Here is a 27278-nt window from a genome sequence, read left to right as displayed (position 1 = left end):
GGGTGGGTTTTCCCTCATTGGGCTTGTTCCACCACGGCTGCCTGCAGTCCAGCAGCTGCTGGTGGCTTCAGAGGCTGTTGGTGCCTCATGTATTTGCAGGGAAGCTGCCTACCTACAGGCTCTCTGGCTTGTAGCCTCGTCACTGGTGGGGTCCCTTGTTGTTGGCCACCACAGAGCAGGGGCTCAGTCATGGAAATGTTTGCTGTCATTACCCCTTCTTCCATCTGCTGGGAGCCTCCATCTGCCAGCAGCATAGCTCCTTGTGGTCAAGCCCTCCTGGGGCTCCTCTGTCCCTCTGCCCTGATGTTTTAGTTGAATTCATCCTACCAAAATCACTCTTATGCCTCACTAGGCTGTCCCCAGCCTTCAGCTGATGCACTTTTCCAGGAGGGGAGTTTTCCGTGAAGGCAAAGGGTATTGCTTCCCCTGCCCCTATCCCTTCACACCTCCTGTGGGACTGCTCATGCCTTACCCACAGCTCTAGCAGGATGGTCACTAAGCACTTGTTGGAAGCCCCAGGAGAGGCCTAAGATCTTCCATGGCTTCGTTCTCCTCTGCTCTCTTTGAGGCCATTTTTTCATAGATGTTCCCAGTTTTGGGCTGTAGTCTCCTCTGCTGTCGCTTTTCTTTAAAGGAGCAGCTTGACTTTGTCTGCCCTAAGTGTTGTCACCCAGAGACCAAGGTGCAGGCAGTCACACGGCACAGCACCACGCTGCTTGTGGTACAGGGAGAGGAAGCTTGGAGAGCCGATAAGAAACTTTCACTCTCCGCAGGCAAACCTGCCTTCCTGATGCCTGCTCCTGCCTGAAACAGACATGCTTTATACAAGTGCCTCTTCCAGAGAGCAGGGAAGTGATGGAACGGTGTGAAAGTACGGCAATTAAAGCTGCAAGCATCACTCAAGTGATGGTAAATAAAGTCAGCCATTGATCTGAGTGCAGTATGTGCAGACCCAAGTATGCTCTGAATCAATTATCCTTTATTTAACTGAACAGATACTGTGGTTCCCAGTGCCTTCGAGTGCTGCCTGATTTTTCCAAGTCTCCTGAGCCATGTTTTTAAACGTTATACTTGGGCTTCAAAGCATCCCTGTGACACTTGAAGGACTAATGCAGAGGGTACTGCTGACTTGTGGCAGCTTCACATGTTCCTCACAGCAAAACAGAAATATAAGGCAGAAGTCGGGCTGGGAGAGCCTTGCCGCTAGTACCAAGGAAGGGAAGTGGTAATCAGTATGGATAAAAATGGATTATTGGAAATGTACACAAAGGTTTTCAATAGCTACAGCCTTCCCTGCAGAGCTGATGTGCAGCAGGGTAAGGTCACTTACACATGTATTGTGTATTTGTAAAACTCAGTCTTGGCAGATCCCTTGTACTCCAGATTAGGCTTTGCTAGAGACCCTGTCCTAGAGAGAAGCTTCTGAGTGTGGAACTGGGACTTTATCACTTCAGCAGTGATAAAGTGACAATGTGCACTACCAGGCAGCAGCATGAATTTCACTCTCTGATGTTTCTGCAGAGCAAGATAACTCTAGACTTAAGCAAAATCAGGAATATTCATAAGACACATGCAGTATCTAAATTCTTCACATAGGCACTGAAAATAAAAGGCTGCTTTGTGTCATCCTCTGGAGATGCTCCTGGAGATGCTCTGAGACTTCTGTTTGTAATTGTAGCTTTGAAATGAGGGATCGCACAATATGAGGATAACCTTGAATTTCATATTTTAATAAACGAATAATAAAAACAAAACTTGAGGAAGATGGGAAGAAGAAGGAAGATTCCACAAACACAGATCAGTCTGAAACACAGACTCATGTCACATATATTCCTGCATAGCAGCCTCCACCCCAGGAGCAAACTCCTGTGAGAAAACAGAAATAGCTGACAAAAGAAGCAATGACTGGTGGTGATGTGGCCTGCTGTCCTCCTGACCCATCTGGATGGCCCCAGCAGCTCGTGTGTTTCCCATGTGTTCCAGGGCTGGGATTACAGATGCACTGAGGTGACACTCAAAGAGTGACTGTGACTCACACAGCACTTCTTGGCCTCTCGCTGCCATGCCACAGAACCCAGGCGTACAGAGCCAGCTAGGACCTGGGGAGAACCAGAAGGGAGCCCTAAGCCAAAGGACCATGTGCTCACTGTCAGGGACAACAGTGACTTTACTTGCTGTCCTTGAGGCTGCTCTGGTTCTACCTCTGAGGACTGGCTCACTTAAGGATCTCCACTGTTCCTCTGTTGTACTGTACAGATGTGGCCTTTCACCACTATTTGTGAAATAGTTGACAATCTATTTTCTATTTTCCTTATTTTGTAAAAGCATTTCCCGCTTAGAAGTAGACCATACAATCATCAGATTTATCTTCCACACAAAGCTATCTCGACAGGGCAGGAAAGGGACATACATTCACAACGATAAAGAATTTTATTTTTTAATTCCTGAGGTTAAAAAAGGGGAAAAAAAAAGCATCAAGAAACATTCCAGTACACAACCGTCTACATCTCTGTAACAGACACTGGTATACATAATTTTTCCCATATCTGGAGTAGGAAGTCTGATGTGAACAGGGTTTGCAATTCTTTGGCAGTTAAGACCAAAAGATGCTTCTGAACAAGTTACAACCTCAGTGATTGAGCATGATTAAAACTATAGTGCAATTTCAATTTTGAGGAAGGAGCAAAGTCAGGCTTTTGTAGCTTTGCTATTTTGTAACATGGTACCTTCTCGTGCAATACATCTCTGTCATTTTTCATTAAGAAACATTGAGTAAGATCGAGTAAAGGAACACTGTCATTTTCTTAAAGAAACTACATTCTTTTCTTCACATAAACCTCTGTATAACAAAAATCTTACCCTCCATACCTCCTAACCCTTTCCAGTACCCAGGAAAATCACCCCATTGCTTATGCTGAACACGGTATATAATCTCTTTGTCCTACGAGTAAGACATCCCCTTCAATTAATTTTATGATCAATTTTAAATATTCCTTTTCTCCTAATTGCATTCCTGCAGGTAATAAAAAGCCCAATTCAACAAATCACCTGAGCACCTGTAAATAAACAGACTTTTCAGCATCACTGGCACAGCTCACACAAACAAGTGCCTTATGAACGGAGGTATAAGGTGCTTGAATGAAATAATCTCTTGCACAAACCTGCACTTGTGCAAAGTCCTTTATTGGGTTTCCATAGCTCCAGTAATAAACTGCCAGTGGCATTCAAACAAAAGGTCAGTACTAATGTCAGGTTCTTTACTATCTTCTCTGCACAGCCTCTTCTAGCTGGTATGATGGGATTCTTGTTGTTGACCAGCTGGTTTTGAACAGCTGCACTCTTTACCTGTACCTGTACTTTAGCACTCCTGTACCTTAGCATCCTGAGTATTTCATCATTTGAAACTTTTTCTCCTTAAATACTCTCCTTGGTTAGGAGCAAACCTTTTGATCTTTAAACTACAGTTTCTGGCTTCCATTCTTAGTCCTCTTTCAGAGAGGAGAAAAAAAAGCCATAAAACTATTCTCAAGGGGCAGGAAAACCCGAAGAAAAGGTACCATAAAGACTCAAATGCTAAATGAAAACAATCAAGTGGTTTTATTCCCCTCCTTCCAAACATATGCTTTAGCCAGTCTCAGGACTGTCAACATGAAAGACCTTCAGGGAAACATCTAGCTTACTAGATGGAGACAATTACTTTAAGAGTTACATAAACAGTGGCTTAAAAATATTTGCCACAGTATGAAAAAATGTTAAGAACTGGATGTGGAGAGGAAATGAAGATAATTTTTTCAATATTTTTCAAATAATTTTGAATAGAGAGACTTCAAATACTTTTGAACAGAGATGTCATATTTTGGCCCAAGCTACTGGACAGTGTCCCTTTACCTTACATTTGGCATTTTAAGAAAAATATCCCAGTAAGATTAGTATTCTACCTAAGAACAGCAAAATGCTTTTAAAAACCACACCTAAAAGCTTAAAGAAAAACTGCAGCAGACTTCAGTAACAGCTCAGTGAAACTGCATAGCATATGGTACACAGTGCTCCATTTTTAAGCAATAAATAATCTCTTCTTGCCTAATTAAATATAAAACATAGCTTCAACACTGAAATCTGCCATAATCCTGAACCGATCTGTGTGCCATTTATGGCCTGTTTATTGCCCATGTCCATCTCTTGTCCATCTCATTTTCATGCACACAGCCAGGTATGGGTTTAATTGCACTGTAGACCTCAGGAGGAGGAATAAATCTGCTTGTACTTTGCACTGACCCCTCTGCCTGGCAGAGGCTGGGGAGCACACCACTGGTATGGGCAAGAAGGCAGCTGAAGGGAGGGAAACACTATCCATTAACCAGACACCTAAAATCTAGGTGCTCCATGAAAAGTTGTTATTCTTTCACAGTCTTTTTCAAGATCACTGCATTTATATATCGTTAACAACTGGAACAAATGATAAGCAACGTTTAGCTTTATCTGCAATTCTTTTCTTTCCTATGATCATAAATTTCCCTCTTACCTCAGGTGCTACTATGTAAATGTCCAACACTTGTTTGTGATCGCCATCTTTTGAACAACCAACCAGTCTTTTGATGTCGGAAATCCCTTGTGGGTAATGGATTGGATTAGCAACACATAAACACCAGCTGGACTCCCCTGACTTTCTTCCCTAGTCAAGCTGATCCTTCCAATTCCCTGCCCTTGCTTTTACATTTACAAGTTTGCCTCCTTACCCTCCCCTAAACCATTTGCTTCAGCTTGTGCTTGCCTCTTTTTCTTCTTTCCCCTTATGTTTTACTTTCTGTCTCTTACAATGACTCCTGTATATCAGCTACAGCTGCCACCAGGTCTCTACAGGGTTCCTGACAGGCTGTGCTGGTCTTCTACCAACTGTTGCACTAAAACCTTCCAGGTCTGAGGTTTCCTTGGGAGAACAATGACATGAGAAATCAGACACACCTAAAATGATGAGGAGGGCTGGTTGGGAGAAAGAGCTTTTCTCCTTTATCCTGCCAAATGTTTTGCCATTCCATCAGAGGACAGGATTTTAAAACAAAAAAATCTGCTTTCATATATTTTGACAAAAGGATAAAATTCTATATAGAAAGCAGATGGTTTGCGTAGAAATTCTGTATAAATCAGAACCCAGTCTTCCCTTAAGAGGAAGTGTTTACAGCCAGCTCTTTCTCCAGATCCAAGATGAAAAGTTAGCAGTTGGATATGGCAACTGCAAGGTTTAGGAAAGGGAGAGAATACACTAACACTGGGTGGAGAGCTCCTCAGGCCTGGATATTCATTCAGTTTGGATGGACGTTTTGAGACCGGTTCAAACATTACTGCTGCCTTCCACGTGGTCTAGAGAGAGAGAGACACTGCTCATGTCCTCAGAAACTGTGCTTTCCTATGACTGCTGATGACTAAGGTGCTAAGGCAGGAAAAAGGAATTTTCTTCCTCCTAATATCACACAGTGAGCAGTACTTTACAGAGGATGCTCCTTGTTCTGCCACTGGTACTGTACGAATGGACCAACGTACAGAGTACGGTGAGCGAAAGTGAAAGGAGTTGCTGCTTCATGTTGCATTGTTTTGTAACTGGTAGTGATAAAACATTTGTAAAAGCCAGTTAAGGCTTACCAAATCTTAGCCCAGAATTTAAAAAACTCCTATGTTTTCTGTTTATAAAACTTGGAAAAGATAAAAAATTCTAGATGGATTACAATATAGGCCTGTGAAGATTGAAATATTGCATAATTGTTGTTCTGACTGTAAGAGTAGCAGAACAGAAATGGTTATGTTTACTCCTCAGTGAAGAGGTCAAAAATACACTTTTTTCTTTAAATTTCCTTTTGAAGGATATTTTTTGGAAGAAAAATAATGCGATAATTCAGCAGAGAATTTCAATTTGCATTTAGACACCCACACACTTATTTTTCTCCCCACAAAAAAATTGGTTATTATTGACCTGTTAAATCAAACATTGGCTTTTCAGCAATCTGTACATAGTACAGAACCATTAGTGTTCCTGAAAAGGCTTCCATTTTTTAGTGTATCCATCTCTTCTTAAGTGCATTATAACTATTGCATAGTTTCAGAGTCTTCAAACACAGTGGTAATCAGTCTGCTTACATGTACATAAATAATATAATTTCTTAAAAATTTAATTAAAAATAACACAGTATAGTCAAGGCTATGGAAAATCACTTCCATCATAGATGACGGGTCGCTCAACAGCCAAGTGATAAAACACTCTTTTTGAGATAAACCTGTCAAGGAAGAAGAGAGAGCAAAAAGATCATGTCAGCTGAAGTCAACTAAGCAATAAGCCTTAAAAGTGTATTCAGTCTTTCACTTTATATGTAAGTAAAAAATTGACTGTTGTCAAAAGAAAGTCTGCCTGTGCAAGGGCTGTTAAGCTTCCTGTTAATAAAATGATAATCCTGACCAAACTGTCTTGCTTACTTCTGTTTACCTTCCCAGAGGTGGAAACAGAAGAGTGAAATTCTGTTCTGGGGAGAGAAAAACCCAAACAAGAACAAGAACCAAAACTCGACCTTGAAGATCTCTTAGCCAATTTCTCATACTTACTTCTGAATGGAAGAATAATGATACATCTGATCAGTTCCACAGTCTCTAAAACTAAGCTTATTTCACCTTTTACACCCAGCTAGGACTTACCTAGAGAATGTATTGTCAAATATCAGTGTGTAGATTCCAGGGTTTCTGACTTTCACCTGTCCTCTGATAGTTTCCTTATGAGAGTTGCAGCGAGTCATAGGGATAAGAACCTGGAATTCAATACAAATCAAAATGAAGCTTGCTATTTGCCCTATAAATTGACATTTGCCTTCAGAAACGTATTTAGACTTCAGCCATCTTGAAACTCCCAAAGTGCATATATGCCTGCAAAACTAATTATTTTAACTGATGAGCATTAAAACCTCACCCAAGCTAAAATCTCACACTGAGATACCTGTTTTCCTCTGATAATCTCTTTACAGCAATAACCTATAAATCTCTGCTTTAGAGACAGAATCAAATTCTGATCTTTTAAATGTTAATCTAAGCAACTTTACTAACACTGCCTTAAATCCATATATCGAAGAGCAAGATTTAGCTAAATGTGTCTTTTAATATATGCTTTTATACTCCCTGTATTATAAAATAAGCTTTCTCAGCAAATCTTAATTGTTTATCTGAGCTTACAGCAAAAGCATGTGTATCTATGACTCTATGTGTCTTGCTGTAAAACCCTAGCACAGTTGTCAGAAGAGCAGCTGACATAGATCAAGAATGACCCCATAAAACTCAGAAGTTATATCAAATAAATGTATCAAGACAAAAGCAACATTCACACTTCATTCGTCTTTCAGATTAAGAGATATTTTACATGGAGTTGGAAGCCATGGAGTGAATTAACACACGCTATATAAATGTCTTATTCCCCTAGTAAATCACAGCTGTAGAGTTCCCTCTACCATGGTGGATTAAACCAACAGCTGCCTTGTCCTTAGTAAAACTTTGCAATTACTTGAGTAAAATAGATTCGCTTAATCCATAATCCTCATGAAATATGGACAGCACATATAAAAACTGGTATCTTGGTCACTGGCAAAGCAATTTTGAACACCATCAAGCTTATGCTTCATTGTAAGAAATGTAGATAACTCAAGCAATTTATGTTTTCTTGTGGCTTCTGCTCAAGACCTGGCAAATTTGCCCTAAAGGGCTTGAAATTAAGTAAGTTTGAAAAAGGGGGAAAAAAGAAGAATTTTGCAGGCTTGGAACTTTTGGTTTTGTTTAATAATAGTGGGTGAATTTCAGATGCAACCAGTAAAGCTACAGTGCTTTTCAACTGAACTTTTGCAGGCGACATTAAATAACTACAGATGTAGCCCTGCCTTTAGCAGAACTGCAGCTTAACTGGAGAAACAAATCCTTAATGCAATAGCAACTGACATTTTGGTGAGACCTCCTAGTGATACTTGCTGATTCCTTTAGGCAGCCGACTGTAGAGTACTACAGTCTCTAAGGTAGTAAGGAAACAAAGGTCTTACTTTGCACTGATCCAGTGGTGTGTCTTCAGATTCTTGGTAGACAACGCTGAAGGATATGCTTTTGGGGTCTGATGAAAAGATCCAGCTAATTGTTAGCCCCATCTCTGTAACAGTGATGGGAATGATACTGTAGGTGCTGGATTTAATGAACAGCTCTTTGTTGCTTTCTCCAAAGTTTATGATCTCTTCCACTGTAAGGGGTAATTTGATCCTGTGAGTGAGAAAAATATAATTACTTGAAGAGATCCAATCCACTTACTCAGACAAACCCACTAATCACTGCTTTTTATTTTGCATCTATTTGGGGTAGACTCCACAGCATATTTAGGACAGGTCCACAAAATGCATGAAAATTCAGCCTTAGAGGAAGGCAAAAACTACAGAAAAGCTGACTGATAGTAAGAACTTTCACTGCTCTGGCAAATGTGGATTTTGTTCACTTATTTATTTCATTTCAGCTAGAGAAAACCAGTGCTGGAGTAAAGCCTTTTAGAGTCACTACAATTAAAAAAGCATCTGCTGCCCTCTACTGTTCTTTTTAAACACAAATTTAAACAAAAAATAAGTTACCTAATTTATTCATCTTTCTCGGTATCATTTGTACAGGAAATGGGGATCAGGAGTACAGAGGGGATGGATGGATGAAATGTGAACAGCAGATCCTTCTAGATCCTCTGAAGCACTTAATGCTACATCTTGGTCTATTTTACTCAAACAAGCTGTAAAAAGCTGCCTCAAAATACTTCCAATTAAAAAGGAAGTTCTTAGCACCTAGATGAAGCATTATCTTGGTGCTAAAGTCCTAAAGCCTTATATGAGCTGACCTCATTCAGATATCTATTTCAGACTGCAAACAGGTCCAACTAGCAGTGCACTCCCCAACTCGTCCCTGCAGTCTCTTTCAGCGACTGCTAGAACTGCACAGCCCTCTAAGCCCCCTTCCTGTTGACCTCCTTCTAAGAATAGAAAGGAAGATTTTCTGGTGTGATGTGCACCTACATCTTTCCTTCTTGTTTCCCACTTGCACTAAAGTTTTGTAGGACTGAAGAGGGAGGACCTGGCTTATTGCTGCTGCTCTGTGTAGTTGAGTTACACTCTCTCATCCTCCTCAGATCAAATTCTACTGCAGGACACAAGGGATCAGCTCTTCCAGGAGCCTGCAAGACTTGTGCTCACATAGCTGATATCTGATCTCAAGCCTTTATTCTTTCAACCTGGAGGTAATGAAACTGTTCTGCTTACATGATTTCTCCTGACTTCAACAAGCATATCTCAGCATCTTGAGCAAGTTGCCACTCTTCAGATTCATCAAAGGTTGAAGAATTACATGTACTGTTTCTAGAACAAGGGAAAAAAAGGAAAATCATGATTACCTGAGTAGTATGTGGTCAAATACCATCTGCATGCTGATTCCTTCCTAAAATAGAAACACTTTGATAGTTCTAATACCAAATTCTAGGGTTCTTATTTTGTACATTCTAGCGACAAAACTGCCTGGGCAAAACTGCAGCCCTGTTTGCTCACCACTGGGCACGAACATAAAACTGTTCCTATCCTGGTTTCATGAGCTAAGAAGAATACATAAGTACATCCAAAACATCTCTTCTGCAATCGTAAGACAATACTGAGATGCTGTCAGGTTTTAAAGATTCCCTGGCAGGTGGAAACTTCATGGAGGCCAGACACAAACAAAACAGTCTGCACTTGTCCCTTAATCAAAGCTGGCAAACGGATAAGACATTTCCCTGGATTTAATCTGTGAGGTGTTTGAGCATATTATCCAGTTCCTTACTCTGACAACTGTACACAAAACATATTTTATCACTGTAGAATCACTACTGTGTGTCTTCTTTTCATACAAGGAATACGAGATGACAAAGCAGGACCTCTCCTCCACAGCATGATGTGTCCAGAAGAGCAGAGGAAGAGGATGGAAGAACCTGCTAATCACTCCTTACCCCCAAAAGGGTGTATGCTCTGGGTGAACAATGGAGTAGCATCAGTTAAAAATTACAGGGCTGGACACAAGGGAGTAGGACGAGTTTGAGAGTCAGTAAACAAATGCTGATAGTTTCCAAGTAAGTTAGAGCTTCTCTAACTATTTCTTGTTTTGCTTCTCAGCATTTCAGCAGGTTGGTAACTGAGACAATAAGACTGTCATTGCCAGAAAAAATGCCAAGGATTCTTATATACAGGAAACCAACTGGTCAGTTCCTTCCAAAAACCAGTGGAATCTAATAAAATGTAATACCATATGCACTTCTGAACCACCAAGTGTAATCATGCCCCAAAAGGGCATAATTGCCATACTTGCTGTAGAGCAATTCTCAAAAGCACTGCACAGTTTAGCATTTTCTTTTAAATCCAATGGGACATTTCTCCACAAGAGCAGGAGAAAATATCTCCAGGTAACAACTCCTTCAGCTTGTCACTAGCAGCATCTGAATATACTGTGGCAGCACATGCAACCAGGTTTAAGTCTAGTGTAGTGGTATTATTGGAAACATGAAGAATTTACTTTTATGACTGCAATATGCAGCAAATGAATGCAGCAAAAAAAAAGCTGCACCCACTGTCTACATATTTCCTGAAGTCAAAGCACTGTTACCTGCAGAATTCATGTTCTGTTATTCCTGTTTTCTTATTCCTGTAGCCACTTGGATAACTTTTGACTTCTTCAGATTCATGCCACTACTGTTTATACCCTAAAGAGACAGTTGGGATATGTACAGAACACTCACAGCTGTAATTAAGTGCCAGAACTTGAGCTATAATCAAACACTACCTCCCAGTTGAAATGTAGAAATGACATACTAAAAGCTGGCCCATAAAGGTTAATGCAACATCTATGAAAATACTTAGCAAGTGATAAAAATAATTTCATTGTTAAATATCTTTATACAACTAGATAAGAAAACTGATTCTGGAAACAAAAAAAACCCCAACACCTAGAAAACTAAACTGTAGTTTGTAAACCTATATGTTAACCACTTGCATAGTGGTTAACAGCAACAGATTTCATGCTGTGATCCATATAAGTCTCCCTTCCCACCATGATAGCTACACAGCTTTAATTTCACAGTCTTGAATTAATGTAGACAAAGAGAACATGACTACAGGCTTCCAGAAGTGTCAAACTCCATGATTTATTACAAAATACCATTAGAGTTCATTATTTAAGTCATTAATTTCACCTTTTGTTTGGAACTCTGAAATGTAAATTAAATCCCAGGACCAATATATTTTCCATGTTCTCCTCTAACATGTGATTTTCCTTATTCCTGCTGCTGCAACCCAGTACATGGTTAGGTGGTTAGCTTTCCACCTGGCTGCTCCAATAAATAAATTCACCACACATCTACTCACTATAGGCTAAGGAAATGCTAAGTCTCTCACTCTGTATATTAAACCAAAGTGCATTATAATCACAAAGCAAATCCTCCTTCTCTTTATAATATCCCATTCAGTCCAACAGTCTAAACTGAGGTCTGCTAGCCTATGTGGAAAATATAAGAAACAGTCTCAGGATTTAACTGAAGCTCTTGTCCCCCTGACCAGAGAATTTATTCTTGCATGACCTATTCACCTTATGTGGCAGCATTAAGATGTTCCTCCAGTTTGCCAGCTTATGAGTACGTATCCTCTATCTATTTAAACAGTCTGGACTTTTTTCTTCTCTTTTTTTTTTTTTTTTAAGTGAAATGAAGTGGGGATGAAAAGCAGGAAGAACTGAAGCATGGAAAAGACACTACAGGAGGAAGAGAACAGCTCTGATTCAGCAAATCCTCAAGACACAGGTTGTCACAGGCTGGTGGAGCATTTTGAAGTATCACTTCATGCCTGTCCTGTTCTTATGCTCTTCCTCAGGCACCTGGTGTTGGTCACTGTCCCTCAGTGGATGGTCTTGACCAGTATGCCTGTTCTTATACATGGAAAGCATTTCTAACAAATGATACTAAAAATGCTGTGATCAACATCATAAGTGGCTTTGAGAGTTAGAAGTCCCTTTCAGAATTAAATCCTGAAGGAAGCTGGTTCAACTCTGCACTTGGCAATTTTCTGCTTTCATAAACACCTGAGCTCTGACAGCTATAGCTATGTGTCTGAGGTGTTGGTTTCACATGGCTAAGCAGTGAAATCCCAAAAGCCATCTGCCTGTCAGCAGCGCAGTAATTTCTGGAGAGAACTTCAGGCATCCAGGGTGAGAATCTTACCGAATTCTGTGAAAGCCAGAAACCTGAAACGGAGAGTGGAGGCTGTACAGAGCCCCTAACAGCTGCTTAGCCCAGCAAACACATCTGAAAATGCAAAGAAACAATCAAAGGCATTATGCTGAAGTGCACCAATAATTCCCTGGGCCTGCTGTTATCTAGCAGGTCAGAACCACCCCTAACACCCCCTAAGCACCCTAACTTAGTTATTAGCCTTCCCCTCCAGCCCAACAAAGAACAAGAAAAAGAAAGAAGACGGTGAAGGATCGGAAGAAAGGATGCCACAGACTGCCCTTGACAAGGGCAGGAAAAGAGGCTGATTTGGGGTGGAGCATGGGGGATACAGAGCTCACTGTTTTTAACAGGGTGCATGACAGTGTCTTGCATGGTGTATGGGTGGGAAAGGGATGGGAAGGTTATGAGCAAACCCTGACATATGTTGGGATGGGAAAGCATCATGGAGATAATTGATGGGAAAAAACGATGGATGGACGTGAAGATCTACCACCATGTGCTGTGGGTGACCTGCTTATTGGTACATAGGAAATCCCATCTATTTCTCAAAAAAAACCTCTGTATGATTTAACTACGCCATATCCTGTATGAAAAAGAAAAAAACAAACAACAAACAAACCAACAAAAGAAGCAATAATACAAGAGGATTCTCCTGACTTAAAATTGGTATTAAAATTGGTTACATTCTATCTGTAAGACCAGAGACAATACAGAGAAAGCAAGCTAGGGAAACAATCACGACAAAGGAATATTTCCATGCTTCAAGGGACAACATGCAAAATCTTATGATGGTTCTTTTTTCAGTATTGTGATAAGGAAGAGGTTTGGCAAAGGCTCTGAGATGCAGACAGCTTTCAAATGCTCATTTGCAAAAGGTATAGAATAAGTGATTAGGGATTACCAGGGTACTTTCACGTCCCCTCCCCAGCAGGAGGCAGCAAACAGATGACTATGAGAATCAACACTACAAACACTGGCAAGCTGCTGCCCAAATATCCCAAATACTGCACAGTCTGTAGATCACCAAGGCTACAGCCACCTCTGTGGGTAACACTAGCTTAGATTTTTTTCTTTGCACAGTTCTTTAGAGGTTATTACAAGGAAGCTGAGGCAGAATTATAGGAGAGGTATAGCAGAGGCTGTTTCTGGCATGTGTTTAGATCACTATCCACCAGGATCCCAGGCCCTTTCAGCAGAGCTGCTCCCTAGCCCTCTATGCCCAGCCTGTACCTCCACAGAGGCTGCTCCATCCCAGAGCCTGCAGGTTCCCTGCAGCCGAGGTGGTTTCTGCACACAGGGAGCTTCATAGCTATACAATTAAATGTTTTCAGACTGACCTGTACAGAAGTAACAGCTAATCTCTCAGCCCACTACCTGAGGTGAACTCACACAGCCCACCTCTGTTTTTACCATTCCTATGCCAGAGAGGGCTTCTTTGAGCAGTCCATCAAAAAGATATTATATGGAAACACAGATTATGAAACAAAGGAGGAAACAGGTCAAATTACAGGTAGGTTAGCAAGCAGAAATGAAGTATGTATGAGTTTCTTTTGATCCCGAATGCAGGACTAAGGGTTGAATACTGCTGATACTGCAGTCATCTTCGGTAAAGAGTTTGTTAAAAGTTACAGAATTGATCCCAAGATTTATTGTGTACGGATAAGGGCAAATGGATGTTGGGAGGAAGAGTAGTGATATCCATGGGAAGGCCATCCCTGCCCATACAGTCTGAGAAAGAAGCATCTCTGGTGACTTGAGGTCACTGCGAACTAGGGTGACCAGAGTAGCTTAGATGAGCTCTCCATAAATGCATGATTAAGACACTTCACAAGTGACATTTTCTGGGTTTAAGGAGTTTAAATGGGCCTCATTGTTAGAAAGGGCCAATCACTGGCCCTCTGCAGTACAGTGAGAACTTTTATCTTTTCTCAAGGCAGACATTCACACTGCTTTAGGGTACAGATGCTACCACATAGCTTAGCCACTGCTGTATCATCCTCATACTCTGTTCTGCATCTGAAAATAACTGATAAAAGCAGGTGGTTTTCACAACCCATTGCTACTCTATTTGACAGGAGCAGTTTGTGAATATTTAGCACCTTGCTCAAGTTTCTTTCTCAGAGGCAGAGAAACTGCTACCACATGCAATGAAGCACAAGGAACAACTCAATTTTAAAGGGCATCACAGAGCTTTGTGTCAGTAGTCTTACTTTAGTAAATATGCTGCAGGATTAAGTCAAACTTGGAGTTGTTTGGGTTTTTTTATATACACATCCACAGGTTCCAAACTCAAGTACTCAGAGGTACAAGCACACTGCTCTAAAAGTCAGAGTCCCAGAAGCACTCCAGCAATGGTACCACAGGCTGCTATGAAGATCTAACTGCATGGGTTGCTTTCTCTGAATACTGTTTCCCTCCCTTGCAGAATCAAGAGACATTCAAACTGCTGTATGTTACAACACACCAGTTAAGGCCTTTCAGCCAATGTTAATGATTCAGAGGTGAATTCTGCTAATCTTATGCTGAGAAATATCTTGTAGTAGGATTAGTCTCACAGAAACATTCTCTGTAGCTCAAGAGAGAGGACATTTAACTTTTGGACTAAATCTTTAAAAACCCGTCTTATGAAAGATTTAATTTACCAGGTAAACAACTTGTAAAGATGGCTGTTAGAAATACATTAATGAAAATCCTCCATGTTTCCAGTAAGTCACTTGAGAAGGGGAAAGGAAGAAGTGCCACCATCTGATGATGTGACTAACATCTAAAAAACAAGATGAGGCTGAACTGAACCACAGGTGCTCACTTGCTGAGACTCAAACCATGCCTTTCAGGACAGGTCCAACCCAAGACAAATGACTCTGGCACTCAGAGCCTGCAACCTGAGCCCAAAGGCTAGATTTGGCAAAATGAATTCTGTTTCTCTCATGGGTTTCCCCAGAAGACCTCAATTCAAACACTTAAGCACTGATGTATTTGAAAGCTTAATCCTTACACTATTTTCAGAAGCTTCTTTGTAATTGTCTTTTGAGTATGCTTTTGAGTCCCTAACAGTATAAATCTGGTAACAGATGATGTATTCAAATCCACCAGCTGTTGTGTTTGGGTCTTGACTGTCAAGCCAATCCTCTTAAGCAAATAAATAGATTTGCTTTTGTCTGTCATGTATGCTTTATTACAACTCTTATCTGTTAGCACTTCGGATTTTTCCTGTCTCCTGGATGCATTAGGATTTAATTATTTGCTCAGTAAAAAAAACCTCAATGTATCTCCTTACAGGCTGCCTTTAAAAAGAAGGCAACGTGGCAACTACAGAGGCTGCTAACTTTTATTATAACTTCTCCATCACTGATCTCAATGAAAACAGAAGTGAGAATTTTCATATTTACAAGAGTCTTCCTGCTCTGTATGTATTCAGTTGTTTTCATCCTTGGCCCAGCAGAAAATGCACTGGTCTTTGCCATACTAGTTTTCCATGTGAAACTGAATATGCTGACAGACATGTTTTTGGTGAACTTGGCTATAGCTGACAGGTCTTCCTTTGGATGCTGCCACTGTAGGGATATTCTGTTGCTCAGGAGTGGACTTTAGGCACCATGGCATGTTGTATTATATGAAGCTTGTATACACTTCAATGTTAACTCTAATGTCTATCACCTCTGACTGACTTATTGCTATCACTTTTGCCACCAAAATACGTATGTGTCAAACCAAACAACAAATGACATGGGGCAAATTAATCTGTGTCTTGATCTCAGCGATCACGCCAGCATTTGCCACACCATACTTTTTAGTGAGGTGTTTAATATTGATAAGGCATTATGTCAGGAAGAATAGCCAAACCATCACACAGAATTGGCTCTTGAAGTGATCCAAGTGACTCTTGCATATTGTATTCCTATGCTAGCCATGATCATTGGCTACTCACTAATTATTAGAACTTCACTGCATGTCAGAATTCTTCAAAAGAACAAATCTATAAAAAATATTTTCTATAGTTGTCCCGTTTATCCCCTCTCAGTTACCCTATACTTTCTTGAGACTGATAATTAACATAGACTGGAGTTTTAACTTGAATAGCAGTTTTGAATATGCAATTATCATAACAGGAACTCTTGCTTATTTCCATGGCTGTCTTAACCCTGTTCTGCATTTCTTCATGGGGATGAAAATCAGAAGGTACTTACAGGAAATTATTAAAATCTCAAGATGTATCAAACAACAAGTTATGGCTAAACAGTGGCAAACCCCTGAACAGGAAGACTCTCAACCTACTGCTTCAAATAATGCAGATGCCAAAAGCTACAAAAACTGCCTAGAAAATCTGTCAACTATCTCACTGTTTCTGTTTCACATTGTTTTTTTGTAAATGCTGAGATGGGTAGCCTGAGTGAAAGAGGAAATACAATGCCATTAATAAACACTGTGATCAACTTTAGACCAACCTGTCTTAATCATGATACTTCAGTGTCTCCTGCTTTTCCAGCCAAAGCTGGTACCTGAGTTAGCTATGCAGAGCCCACGCTTCATGACATAAAGCTAACTTGAATTTCCTGACTCATAAACCTCTGGAGTTTGGCATGCTGGTTTTCCATGAATAGTATTTGTTAATAAAAACTTTTATGAGTTTTGTTTCAAATATATCACATATTTTAGTTCAGCCTTTCATTTCTCATTTCATGAGAATTCCTGGATTAAAAACATATACATTTCAATCTTCATGCTGGGTTTCCTGTGTGATTGGGTTTTTTTGGGTGGGTTTTTTTTTCCCATTTGGGAGTTCTCTACACATAATCCTTTAGTATTAGTCTAAAATTTCTGTAATAAAGCAGCATTTTCATCTGCCTTTCATCTACTATCAAGTTCATGGTCTGAACGTCCCCTACACATCTTTGTATCTTACTTCTGATAACAGAGCTCAGGGTGCCAGTTGACCAGACCCCTGGTAAACAGAAGGGACATCATGTCACATGTGGTCTCCAACACTAAGCACTGCTTCCCTAGATCCAAACTCTCACATCCCCACTCCCACACATTTTTCTGACATCTTTCCAGTCTGTTTCTCCTGGCATCCCGGTTCCCTTGCCATGAAACTGTGGACTCCTTAGTTGTTTTCCAACCTTGCTCCTCCACTCCTCCCTTTCAACCTCTGGCCTTTTCACTTCCCAGTGGGAGGCAAAAAGGTCTGCAGGGAGCAGGGCAGATTGGGACCGAAAGTATGTAAAAGCTCTTGCAGAGAGTAGGAGAACAGGCTGGAGAACAGACTGGAATAGGAAAAAGAAGGGATGTTGGAGAGGAGCAGGAGGCTTTATGCAGCTGTGATGAAGGCAGGGTTGGGTGTGGCCCAAAGGTTGAAAGTCCTTTGCATTACAGCTTTAAAATACCAGTTTAAACTGTTTCAAACCATTTTTTAAATAATCACACTCACTCTGGATGTTCCTTTTCTCCCCATTAAGTCTCAGTCCTTCTTATCAGAGCAGTGCAGCTCAGTGGTACCTGACCTATTGTGTCCATGTCCCTTTTCCCCCTTAGAAAACAGCTGCTTAGGTAATCCTTTCCTTACTACACAATCTCTCGTTCCTCCCACAGTGAAATATCCTTAAGTAAAACCAGGAAGGAACATATTGTGCTTTTACATGTGTATGGCAAGTAAAACTGCTATCCCCATAGACAGCAAGGCAGGCTTTGCCAGCAAGAGGATGGCAAGAGGTTCTGCCCCCACTCCTTCCTGGCTGGTTCTGCACAGTGAATGCTTTGCCACATTCAGTTCCCCCTTTTGGCTACACTGGCACTTGGCCATGTTAGTAGTAATTAGGTTAGGAAAGAGTGTTATGAGCCTTTTTTAAGAAAAAAAAGAATGCAAACCAAAGCAACCACAGTGCAGATAGGCTGAGATGTTCTTTCTACCACTACCAAGGTGTGAATAAACTCTTTGTTTCTGTACCAGGGTGGTGGCAAGGGGGTTTTTTGTTGTTTTGTTTTTTTTTTATTATTATTCTGCTGTCTATGATCTTGGTTCTGCTGCTGCAACATGTATAGCAGGCATGTAATGTCTGTGATATGTAAAAATGGAAACACAGTGCACTGGTTTACCCTGAGGATTTTGATCCAGTGCTATACACTATCCTGACCTCTGTTTTAGAACACAATCTGCAAATGTGAATGCTTTAGAAATAAGAGTTTAAAAATACAACACTTCAAAAGAAAACCCATGAGCCTTGAAGTAGCAGGATCTACCACAATTACACAACTTAGCTTCTCACATTAAGATTTTTATCAGGTTGCTCCAAACACACATAACAGACTTGAAAGAATGAAGCAACTGCTGCTTAATCCTAACCTGTAGGAAAGAGTTGCTTCAAAGTCAGCCAGAGTTATGCTGGTACATCAACTATCTTATCACACATCTGTGCAGTTCATGACCAAGTTGAGTTTTAATTGATTCTCAACTGACCTATACTAGTAAAGGCAGACTCTCAAAATTTGCTGTTATGAAATATTTTTGTTGTAATTGCTTCGTGTCACTTCAAGGAAAGAACTACAGTGGCAGGCTAGGTGAAGAAAACAAGTGAAAAATAGAGTAACAGTACAATAGGCACTAAAAGGATGACAAATAGAAACAGGAATGTCCTTTAAGATAATTCACTTCTTTGAGCAGAAGCTCGCATTGCCAATCCAGAAAGGACTCACACCTAGAATAGATATGGTCAGTGTGACTGCCAGTCAGCCAGAGTAAGGTCATAAGAAACTATGTCAACAGAGCATGTGTATCACAGATCTTCTATTTGGACACCAAGCTTCCCTTCTCTTCCCTCTCTTGGCTGCTTATCTCCCTCATTTATAGAGCCGCACCAATTAGTTCACATCTCTGGCAAAACCCAACTAGACTGGATTATTTTCAGGAGATCTCAACAAAGAAGTCTGGCCTGAAAACTTACTTATTTGTATGTATTTCTCAGACCTGCATCTAGCAAGCACAATATTGGATCCTTCATGTCTTCCCCAGGCACAATATCAAAGTAAATTCTGCTCAAAGTATTCAATTTCATGCAAGGAGAACATTATTGGAATGCCAGTGGAGACTATCGAAAGTTTCCATCAGGCCACATTTAGCTGGACACTTTCAAAAAACAATAAAAGGACTAGAGGTCTATATGAAGTTCAGGGTGTTCAGTCCAGTACAGCCAAGAAATCTGCAGCAAAGAAATTCAGAAAGTAACCGAACTGCAGATCCTTGAAATGTGGGAAATTTTCAGTACATCTGCCATGGGCTGCTATCAAAGACAGAACAGAGGGTTAGCAGAATCTTTGCTTGTTCTCAGTATAGTGCCTCTGGTACATTTACTCTCAAACCCCCAAAGCATCTTGTGCTGCATTATCTGCTCATCTGCTAAGCGACACTCAAGCTTCAGGTACACATACACTCCTCGCCACAGAAACAAGTGAGAAAACTCTGCTGTCACAATCAACACTGTGCTCTGTTTTTTTCCTCTCAACACAGACCACCGGCACCAGACCATCACTTGACTCATTTATCAGTTTCTAGATCTCTCCCATAACACAAAACCACACAATCAACATGAGATGATCAAGTCATCTGCGATGTAAGAAGGCCGTTCTCGCTCCAAGTATGACCATAGTAGACTCTCCCACCTGCTCAGGAAACTGATAACCAAGAGCAGCAGAGATAAAACACTACTTCCTGGCTCTCCTGCCTATAATATGTGAACAAGGGGAGATGGACAACATGCAAAAGTTTACATGGTGTAAGCAGGTTGTTGCATGGGCACTCTTCAAGAATAGTGTTCCACTGTTAGTGGCAATCCTTCCTTCTAGCTTGAATACTTTGTGGGACAAGACAAATCTAGATCAATCCCAAACTGAAACAAATGGTGACCCACACTTATTTCTTCTGGTTGTTTTCTCCAGAGCTCATTCAACTGTGATATACCCTCTGCAGACAGCACAAATTCAAATTAGTAGTACATTACACTTTTTCCTTTATAAAACAAACAAACATACAAAAACGCACCACCACAAACTGCCCCTTTGCAAAACAATTCGCAAGAGCATTGTGGAGCTCAGTTCATTCATGTATGCTCAGCACATCACAAGCAGAAATATACTGTCAGCGTCAACAGTATACAAAATAGGCAGAATAAAGACAAGTTATTTACCAAGAAACAAAAACATAGAATTTAGAAATTTTTTTTTACCAAATAAACAAACTGCAAGTCACTGTGGTTTATATCAGAAATGTGTCTGCTGAAGGCAAAAGAGTGTAGGACTGCTTTCTCAGCAACAGACTAGTTACTCTGTGGCTATTTTCAGTTTAGCATTTAGATTTATCAAGTTTATTTTTCTGCTCAGAAGCAAAGCAAGTGCATAATTTAGATGAAATTTGTCTTTCTTTTTTCTTCTCAAAAGATAATATATTTTACGGAAGTTTTGTAAAATACTTGAAATACTTGAACAATAGTAAATCAACATTTTGTATAAACCTCGATATATATTACACTATAATACTACAACATAATTTGCAAACCAAGTATTTAGATATTCAGATGAGATCCTCTTCATTGCTAATTCAATGTAGAAATGGATGTAAAAAAAAAATTACTGAAATCCACATTCACTCTCCTTTTCTTAAGAAAGAAATAACAAACTTGTGCCAGATTTAGCTGCACAATTGTTCTTTTTCTTTTCTGTGAGCTGTCATCTTAAGGTAAAAAGGAATCCTATGGACACAGACAGGTTCTTTCACATTTAGTTAAATGAAGCCTGTCATAAAAAGAACACATCTTTCCTCAACTTTTCCCCACCTCCTTGTTCTGTTGATACTACGCAGTGGTGACTCTGACAGTATCACTTAGCTCTTATTACAAGTCATGTGCATGACCAGTGATCCAGCATGGCCTGAATGCTGCTTTAAAGGTGACAGCTGGCCTGATGACAGCACAGAGCTGGGACTACTCCCCTGTGCTGTGGAGAAACAGGTGGAGGGAGAGGATGGAGCTGTTTATATTTACTAGATTTGATGCTGACTATTCAAATAGGTCAAAATTATGTAGTGTTGGTCTAAAATGAACATGTGACCTTGGAACAGTGGTGTCTTCTCTTTATGCAGAGGTTCTCAATGGGAAAAAAAAAGAACATTCTAAAGCAAACCCAAAAGAGTCCCCTCTCCATGAACCGGTGTTTACTCACAAATCTGTCATGCTTTGATCCAGGGACACTCTTTCCATCTGACTTTCATTGTGGAGAGAGTCTGTTTCCTGTACTTGGCACAGCTCCTCATCAGTGATTATATCAAATGCTGCATCATCTGGTGGTTTAGAGGCTTCACTTGCAACTGTGCCATAAAAGGACATGAAAATAAACATAAACAATATTAGCTGGTTGTCTGGAAAATAAACAAGCAAAGCCCTTAAGGGGGAAGACTGGGCCATTCCTTTGCCTTTACAGAAGCATTAAGTAACTACCAGAACTAATATAAAACCTTGGGCTGACTGACACTCATTTAATGTACATACATGTTTCTGTCAATACCAATCAAATTCAAAGATGGGATCAGTCACACCCTGAAAACACTCCATGACCATCCTGCAGGTCCTCAGAGCAGGAGGTGACCATGTGGTTTCTTGGAGACTGCCAAAGAACCCTACTTATTTCTCCACAGCATGCAAACAATAAACTAACCAAAAGTCCTCTCAGATGGTGACACAGGCGATTCCAATGAAGCTGGTGATCCTTCCTGGTTGGCACTGGATCCAGAGTCATCTGTACTGTCCACAATGACTCTAGGCTTATTAAAGCAAGCTCTGCAGCAACGCTCCTTTTTTCCACCAGGTTTTGTCACCATGTAGTTGTTGCAGCAGTAGTAGCAGAAAATGCGACCACACATTCTAGAAATGATTCAAAACCAAAGGTGTTAGAAAAGCACCACATACAGCTGGAACATATCTACGTGACAGAGTTTGGGGCTTTGTCATAACAGTCTTGTTTTCTGCAAAAGAGTGAAAACTACATCCATGGCAGAACTCATTATACAGACTGTGCTCCTTTCTGAAGTGAAACAAGCCTTCTTGACAAGCACAGGACAGAAATTCACATTCACACTTTGCTACCTTAATAAACAGAGAAAACAGAAAAAACTAAAAATACTAAAAAAGAAATAAAATTACATTTAAATATAAAGACATAAAACAACCAAATGCACACAAATATGCAATACAAATAAATAATATTTATACTAAGTACATAGAAAGGAAATGAGCTTAATAATATCACATAGGCCAAATCTCATACTAAGGTACAGCAAAACTCAACTTGATTGTAAGGACTGTAAGAACACATCTATAAGTCTCTGCTTCATAATAACCCCTCTCCCCTTCAGACAAGAAAGAAAAAACAGTATTGGACTCATACATGTACATTTATCCCTCCTGCCCTCCCCACTCTGAAGTCTCTCAGTATTTTTTAATGAGCATTTAAAGATTTTCATGAAGAAAAGCACCCGGAAGGGATGACTGCTACTCATGAAGTTTTAATGGTTTTGTTTTTCATAATCATTTAAATCATCAACACGAATACCTTTCACAGACTTCAGCAGAAATGAGTAATTTGGAAGTTTTTACCTAAAATGACTTCATTATTCACTAATCCCCATGGAAAGCTGTTTACATTTATATGCAGTTGAAACAGTCCCAGTATTTCTTTCCTTACATGACAAATCAGGTCATGAGAATAAGGAACTGTGAAGAGCCAAACCAAACATATCACTGGGACCCCGAAATGTATCCACTTAAATATAGTTTAATAAATCTAGATTGGATAAATAATACTAACTGTAGGGGAAATAATTTAATATCAACTTTTTAAAAAAAGATTACTCTGCAATTGGTAATTATCTCTGAACATATCTAGTGTAAGTAAAAAAATTTACATTTGCACAGCAGGTTGGAATTTGTTTTGGAATACTTACATCACAATAGCAAAACCATCCTAGTGAATATTGTTTAGAGCATGAAGAGAGAAGAAACACACCAGGTAGAGTGTGATTATCTTTGTTTCCAGAAATGAGATACTATCAGAGTTGCATCCAGATCTTTGCCTTAATACATGTCAAGGGACCTTTCCATTAACGTCTCGTATCCCCTTCTAAGCTCATGTGTTCTTTCAGCCTCTATAATGTCATATATCAATGATTTTTATCATTGAACTGCAAACATTAAGAAATCTTTCATCCATGTAGATGATCATACTGAATTTTGCTTTTGAACGGTGCAATACAGTTGAACAAACTGACCTGCAGTGGTGTCGGCGCACCATCCATGAGAACACTCTCTGGCAGTCCAGACAATGATTAACTTCTGTGTCCCCCTGCCACCTCTGCTCTGCACTGAGCTTCTGCTGGAACTCCAGAGCATCAGACTTTTGCCACAAAGCATCCTTATCTCTGCAGAGACACAGTTAAAGGAAAGAAAAACACACAGAAGTTATCAGTGCTGGTTTACTGTTAACTAACCTCAAATGGAATGCTGGTGAAAGCTTCACAGTAAAAATTCCTTTGCTCTAAATTTCTGAGGAGCTTTCAGAAATAAAGATAGATAAAAAACCTCCTGAAGCTTCTGGGAAGGCAAGGAGAAGAACACATGCCATGTGGAGAACTACATATTTTTGCAAAACAGACAGCAAATTAAGGAGATAACATTAGGTGTTACATTTTTTTACTGTATTAGGGAAATGCAAAATTTCAGCTGCTGATGAATTTGGCTATTACTTGTATCTTTAATTCAGGAATACAAGACTGGACCACCTAGGCAGTATCCCTCAACATCCTAAGCTAGGATTTTAATTTCTGCTTGCTGTTTGTTTTGATGCCAACCTGATAAGTTCTATCAAACGCTCTTCAAGGAAGTGTTTAGTTCTTGTCAGGTCATCCAGTTCAGCAAATAATTTCTGGTCACTGCTGTCTTTGTCTGCTGCCACCTTGCTGAGCTTCTCAGTGTAATCCAGGATCTTCTCTTTTGCTTCATCAGCTTCTTTTTGGATCCTGATCAAATATAAAGGCAATTAAGAATCATTTTTAGCTCATGTGCATTTAAGTCTTTCCCATGGAAGAATGGGCTACTCCACCCTGATAAACAGATAGTTTCAGTGAAATTGTTCTCAATTTTGTGAATTTTTTAGAGCTAGACAGAATCTCTCCACTTTTCTGCATCACTGAAAATGCACATAGTCCACCATCTAGTGAACACAGTCAGTAATCAGCAATTTCTTGGATGGTCTGCTTATAGTAAAGCTTATGATGGCTACCACACTGGGAATAAAACAGATGATATCAGCAAAAAACATAAAAATACATAGGCTTTGGTTAACCCATTAGACTCTGTGTGAGTCCATGCCTCAGAGTTCTATTTCTGATTTCCAGATTATCCACACCACACAGGCCCACATTACAGACCTTGAAAACACAGTCTGAGTTAGATAATTAAAGCTGATAAGAAACGTGGCAAAGACAAGCAGTATGTGGTCCCATTCAAATAATTCTTGCTGATTCCCTGAAGCTCATGTAGAGGAGAGAAAAAACAAACAGCCCAAAACCTTAAATTTTCCATTCCTTACAACCCCCCCCCCCCAATATTGTTTTAATTTTGTGCTTAACCTATAAGGTAAAAGAAGGTAATAAAAACATCTTTAAGTTTCATGAAGGAAGACATACAATGAATTTGTGTCCTCAGCTAACAATACAGTAAAACCTAAACCGCTCATTCATGTGTGCTGTGTAATTTATCTATTTCTTATCTGAAGTGTCAATCTGATATTCCTCATCAGTGCCCATGCACTATTTGCCCTATATAAACCCTGTGGCACACAGTACTTCATAAACCCCAGAGATTTTCATTATGTTTTGGTTATTGTTCCCTTGCTGGGCTTACAATTAATGGCTTGTGTAAAGAACCTAAACACTCACCTTTCCAAGAGTTCTCTAAGAGATGTCACCTCTTCTTCCCTCTGCAGCCGAGCAGATTCTGACTCAGACAGCTGCTCTCTTGCTTCATCCAGCTTTCTGGACAAACTCGTGTTTGCAGCCTAGTAAAATAAATGACCACATTTCCTTACATATAGAAATAACACTTTATCATGCATAGGACCATTACCAGGACAGCTAACTATGTTTCAGAAGAATCAGTTACAGCCACACAACCAATTAAGATATTATTGTATAAGCAGGTGGTAATTAGTTGTGTACTAGTGACTGATTACTTCTGTCACACTGAATAAGGGATAAACTCTAAACTAAGAGAGCATTAAGTCTGTAATTCTTGTTAGTTCATGTCAGTTGAGCTTTTGCCTCTTTATCAAGGAAAATCTCTCAAAGATAATGGCAAAAGAATACACCTTGAAAGCTTTTTCGCCACCTAAAAAATTGAAAAGTAAAAAATTAAGTAGGAGAAAAATGTTCTTTATTAAAGCCATATGGAATATGAAGACCAATGGACAACAAAACCAACTCCTTTCACAGTTAGCCTCTCCAGAGGCTATGTGTATGCCAAACTTGGAGTCCTCAGGGAACATATCCAACTGCATCTAAAGGTGTGTGTATTTCTGTTAACAGGCAGGGCCACATTCAGTAACCTTAACTTCCTTGTTTCTGGATTTCTTACAACTCAGTATGACCCTCCTAACTCAACTGTTCAATAAATTTATTGCAAAAATTCTATTTTTTTTCTGGCTGGGTTATTTCTCAGACAGATTAACTCTCTGATTCAGTGCCCTTTGAAGCCTGAAAACAGAAGGATCCAGACATGTAACTGTGTACAGCTGCATGCTGGGCCTAAGAAAGACACATTTTGAACCTGCACTCCCATTCAAGAAGAGAACACTTAGCCAGGTCTTACAGAAAACCTGGCTAGCTTTCAAAACAGAACAAATCCTAAGTGAAGTTGTGCCTTTCATAATCTCTGCTTTGGTGGCTGTCAGCTGCTGAGTATTTTGTCTGCAGCATGGTGTATTTATTCAAGGGCATTCTCAGACTCACAGCCAGTCATCAGAAATGCTGCTTGCCTTCTCAGCTATAACACTAATGCCTGCTGACACAAACGCCTCTGGTTTTAAATCAGATCAAGCACCTACCTGTAACTCGGTAATCTCTTCCTCCACAGCATGCTGTTGTCGCTTCTGCTCCTCAAGTTGCTCTCTCACTTTCCCACACTCCTCACTGACTGCCTAGCAGAGAGATTGAGCCAGGAGTTAGAAATCTTCTAGCGGCCACCCCTTCATTTACAAAATTCCCAGTTGTGAATCATGAGTGCTCTTAGTGCCATGCGTGTGATAAATGCAGCACCACTTTCAGGCTTATGAAAGACAGCTAAAAAGACACTCAGCTCTTGGAATCAAGGAAACTCCCTCTGTGGTGGCACTAGCTGTGTTTTACTGCTACTTTCCATAGGTTATTACAATTCTGAACAAAAAGAAGGTCAAACTCATGCAATGGCATAAGTCTCTGATCAACCACCAGTCTTAGACGTTATCTCAGAATGGCAAAAAATCCACAATAAAATCTTCAGCCTTTAGGTGTGCTGTTTCACATATACAGGGCTGATTCAGGTTTTTCTGGAAGCCAAACTTTGATCTTCTCAGCTGCTACCTTGAGTAGCTGAAAGCAAAAATACATTAGGGAATTAACTGCAAAAGCATATGTTTTCAGTTTAAGTCTGCTTTCATCAGAATCAGTTCTAAGGAGAAGCAGTGTTAGAGGTGTGGGGAACAGGTCTTGCAATGTTCCTACCAAAAAAGAGAACAACCACAGCTGTAACCAGAGGGAATAATTATAGCAGATGCCACCTTCAGTGCCAGCATAAGAAATCATCACCCTCTCAAGGAGTGGATGGCTTCTCCACTGGGCTTGGACGGCCACACTGTACAGGTCCATAACACTCTGAAGAGTGATTTTATCTCAGATAGGCCTAGGTCATGAGTGTAGAGACAT

At 40.1% G+C, this 27278-nt stretch overlaps 1 protein-coding gene across 5 annotated transcripts in view; it reads right to left on the bottom strand.

The window, feature by feature from the left end:
• Positions 1 to 6143: 6143 nt before the first annotated feature.
• FYCO1 (FYVE and coiled-coil domain containing 1) overlaps positions 6144 to 27278 on the bottom strand; it is a 42255-nt gene continuing 21120 nt past the window's right edge. For 3 of the 5 annotated variants that reach the window (XM_027659377.1, XM_027659375.1, XM_027659378.1), the window contains exons 9-19: positions 26423 to 26515; positions 25260 to 25378; positions 24171 to 24338; positions 23592 to 23741; positions 21983 to 22188; positions 21491 to 21635; positions 12272 to 12355; positions 9300 to 9395; positions 8058 to 8268; positions 6679 to 6788; positions 6144 to 6266 (exon numbers count right to left, since the gene is read on the bottom strand). In XM_027659377.1, coding sequence (XP_027515178.1) covers positions 6191 to 6266; positions 6679 to 6788; positions 8058 to 8268; positions 9300 to 9395; positions 12272 to 12355; positions 21491 to 21635; positions 21983 to 22188; positions 23592 to 23741; positions 24171 to 24338; positions 25260 to 25378; positions 26423 to 26515 — 1458 coding nt within the window. In that variant the 3' untranslated portion in view covers positions 6144 to 6190. The remainder of the gene's footprint in view (positions 6267 to 6678; positions 6789 to 8057; positions 8269 to 9299; positions 9396 to 12271; positions 12356 to 21490; positions 21636 to 21982; positions 22189 to 23591; positions 23742 to 24170; positions 24339 to 25259; positions 25379 to 26422; positions 26516 to 27278) is intronic. The other 2 variants (XM_027659379.1, XM_027659380.1) reach the window with 2 other exon arrangements.

The sequence above is a fragment of the Corapipo altera genome, unplaced genomic scaffold (genome assembly GCF_003945725.1).
Source record: "Corapipo altera isolate COAL_440 unplaced genomic scaffold, ASM394572v1 44b, whole genome shotgun sequence".
NCBI lineage: Eukaryota > Metazoa > Chordata > Aves > Passeriformes > Pipridae > Corapipo > Corapipo altera.
Note: the sequence above shows the minus strand (reverse complement) of the source record. Positions and strands in the feature narration are given on the sequence as shown.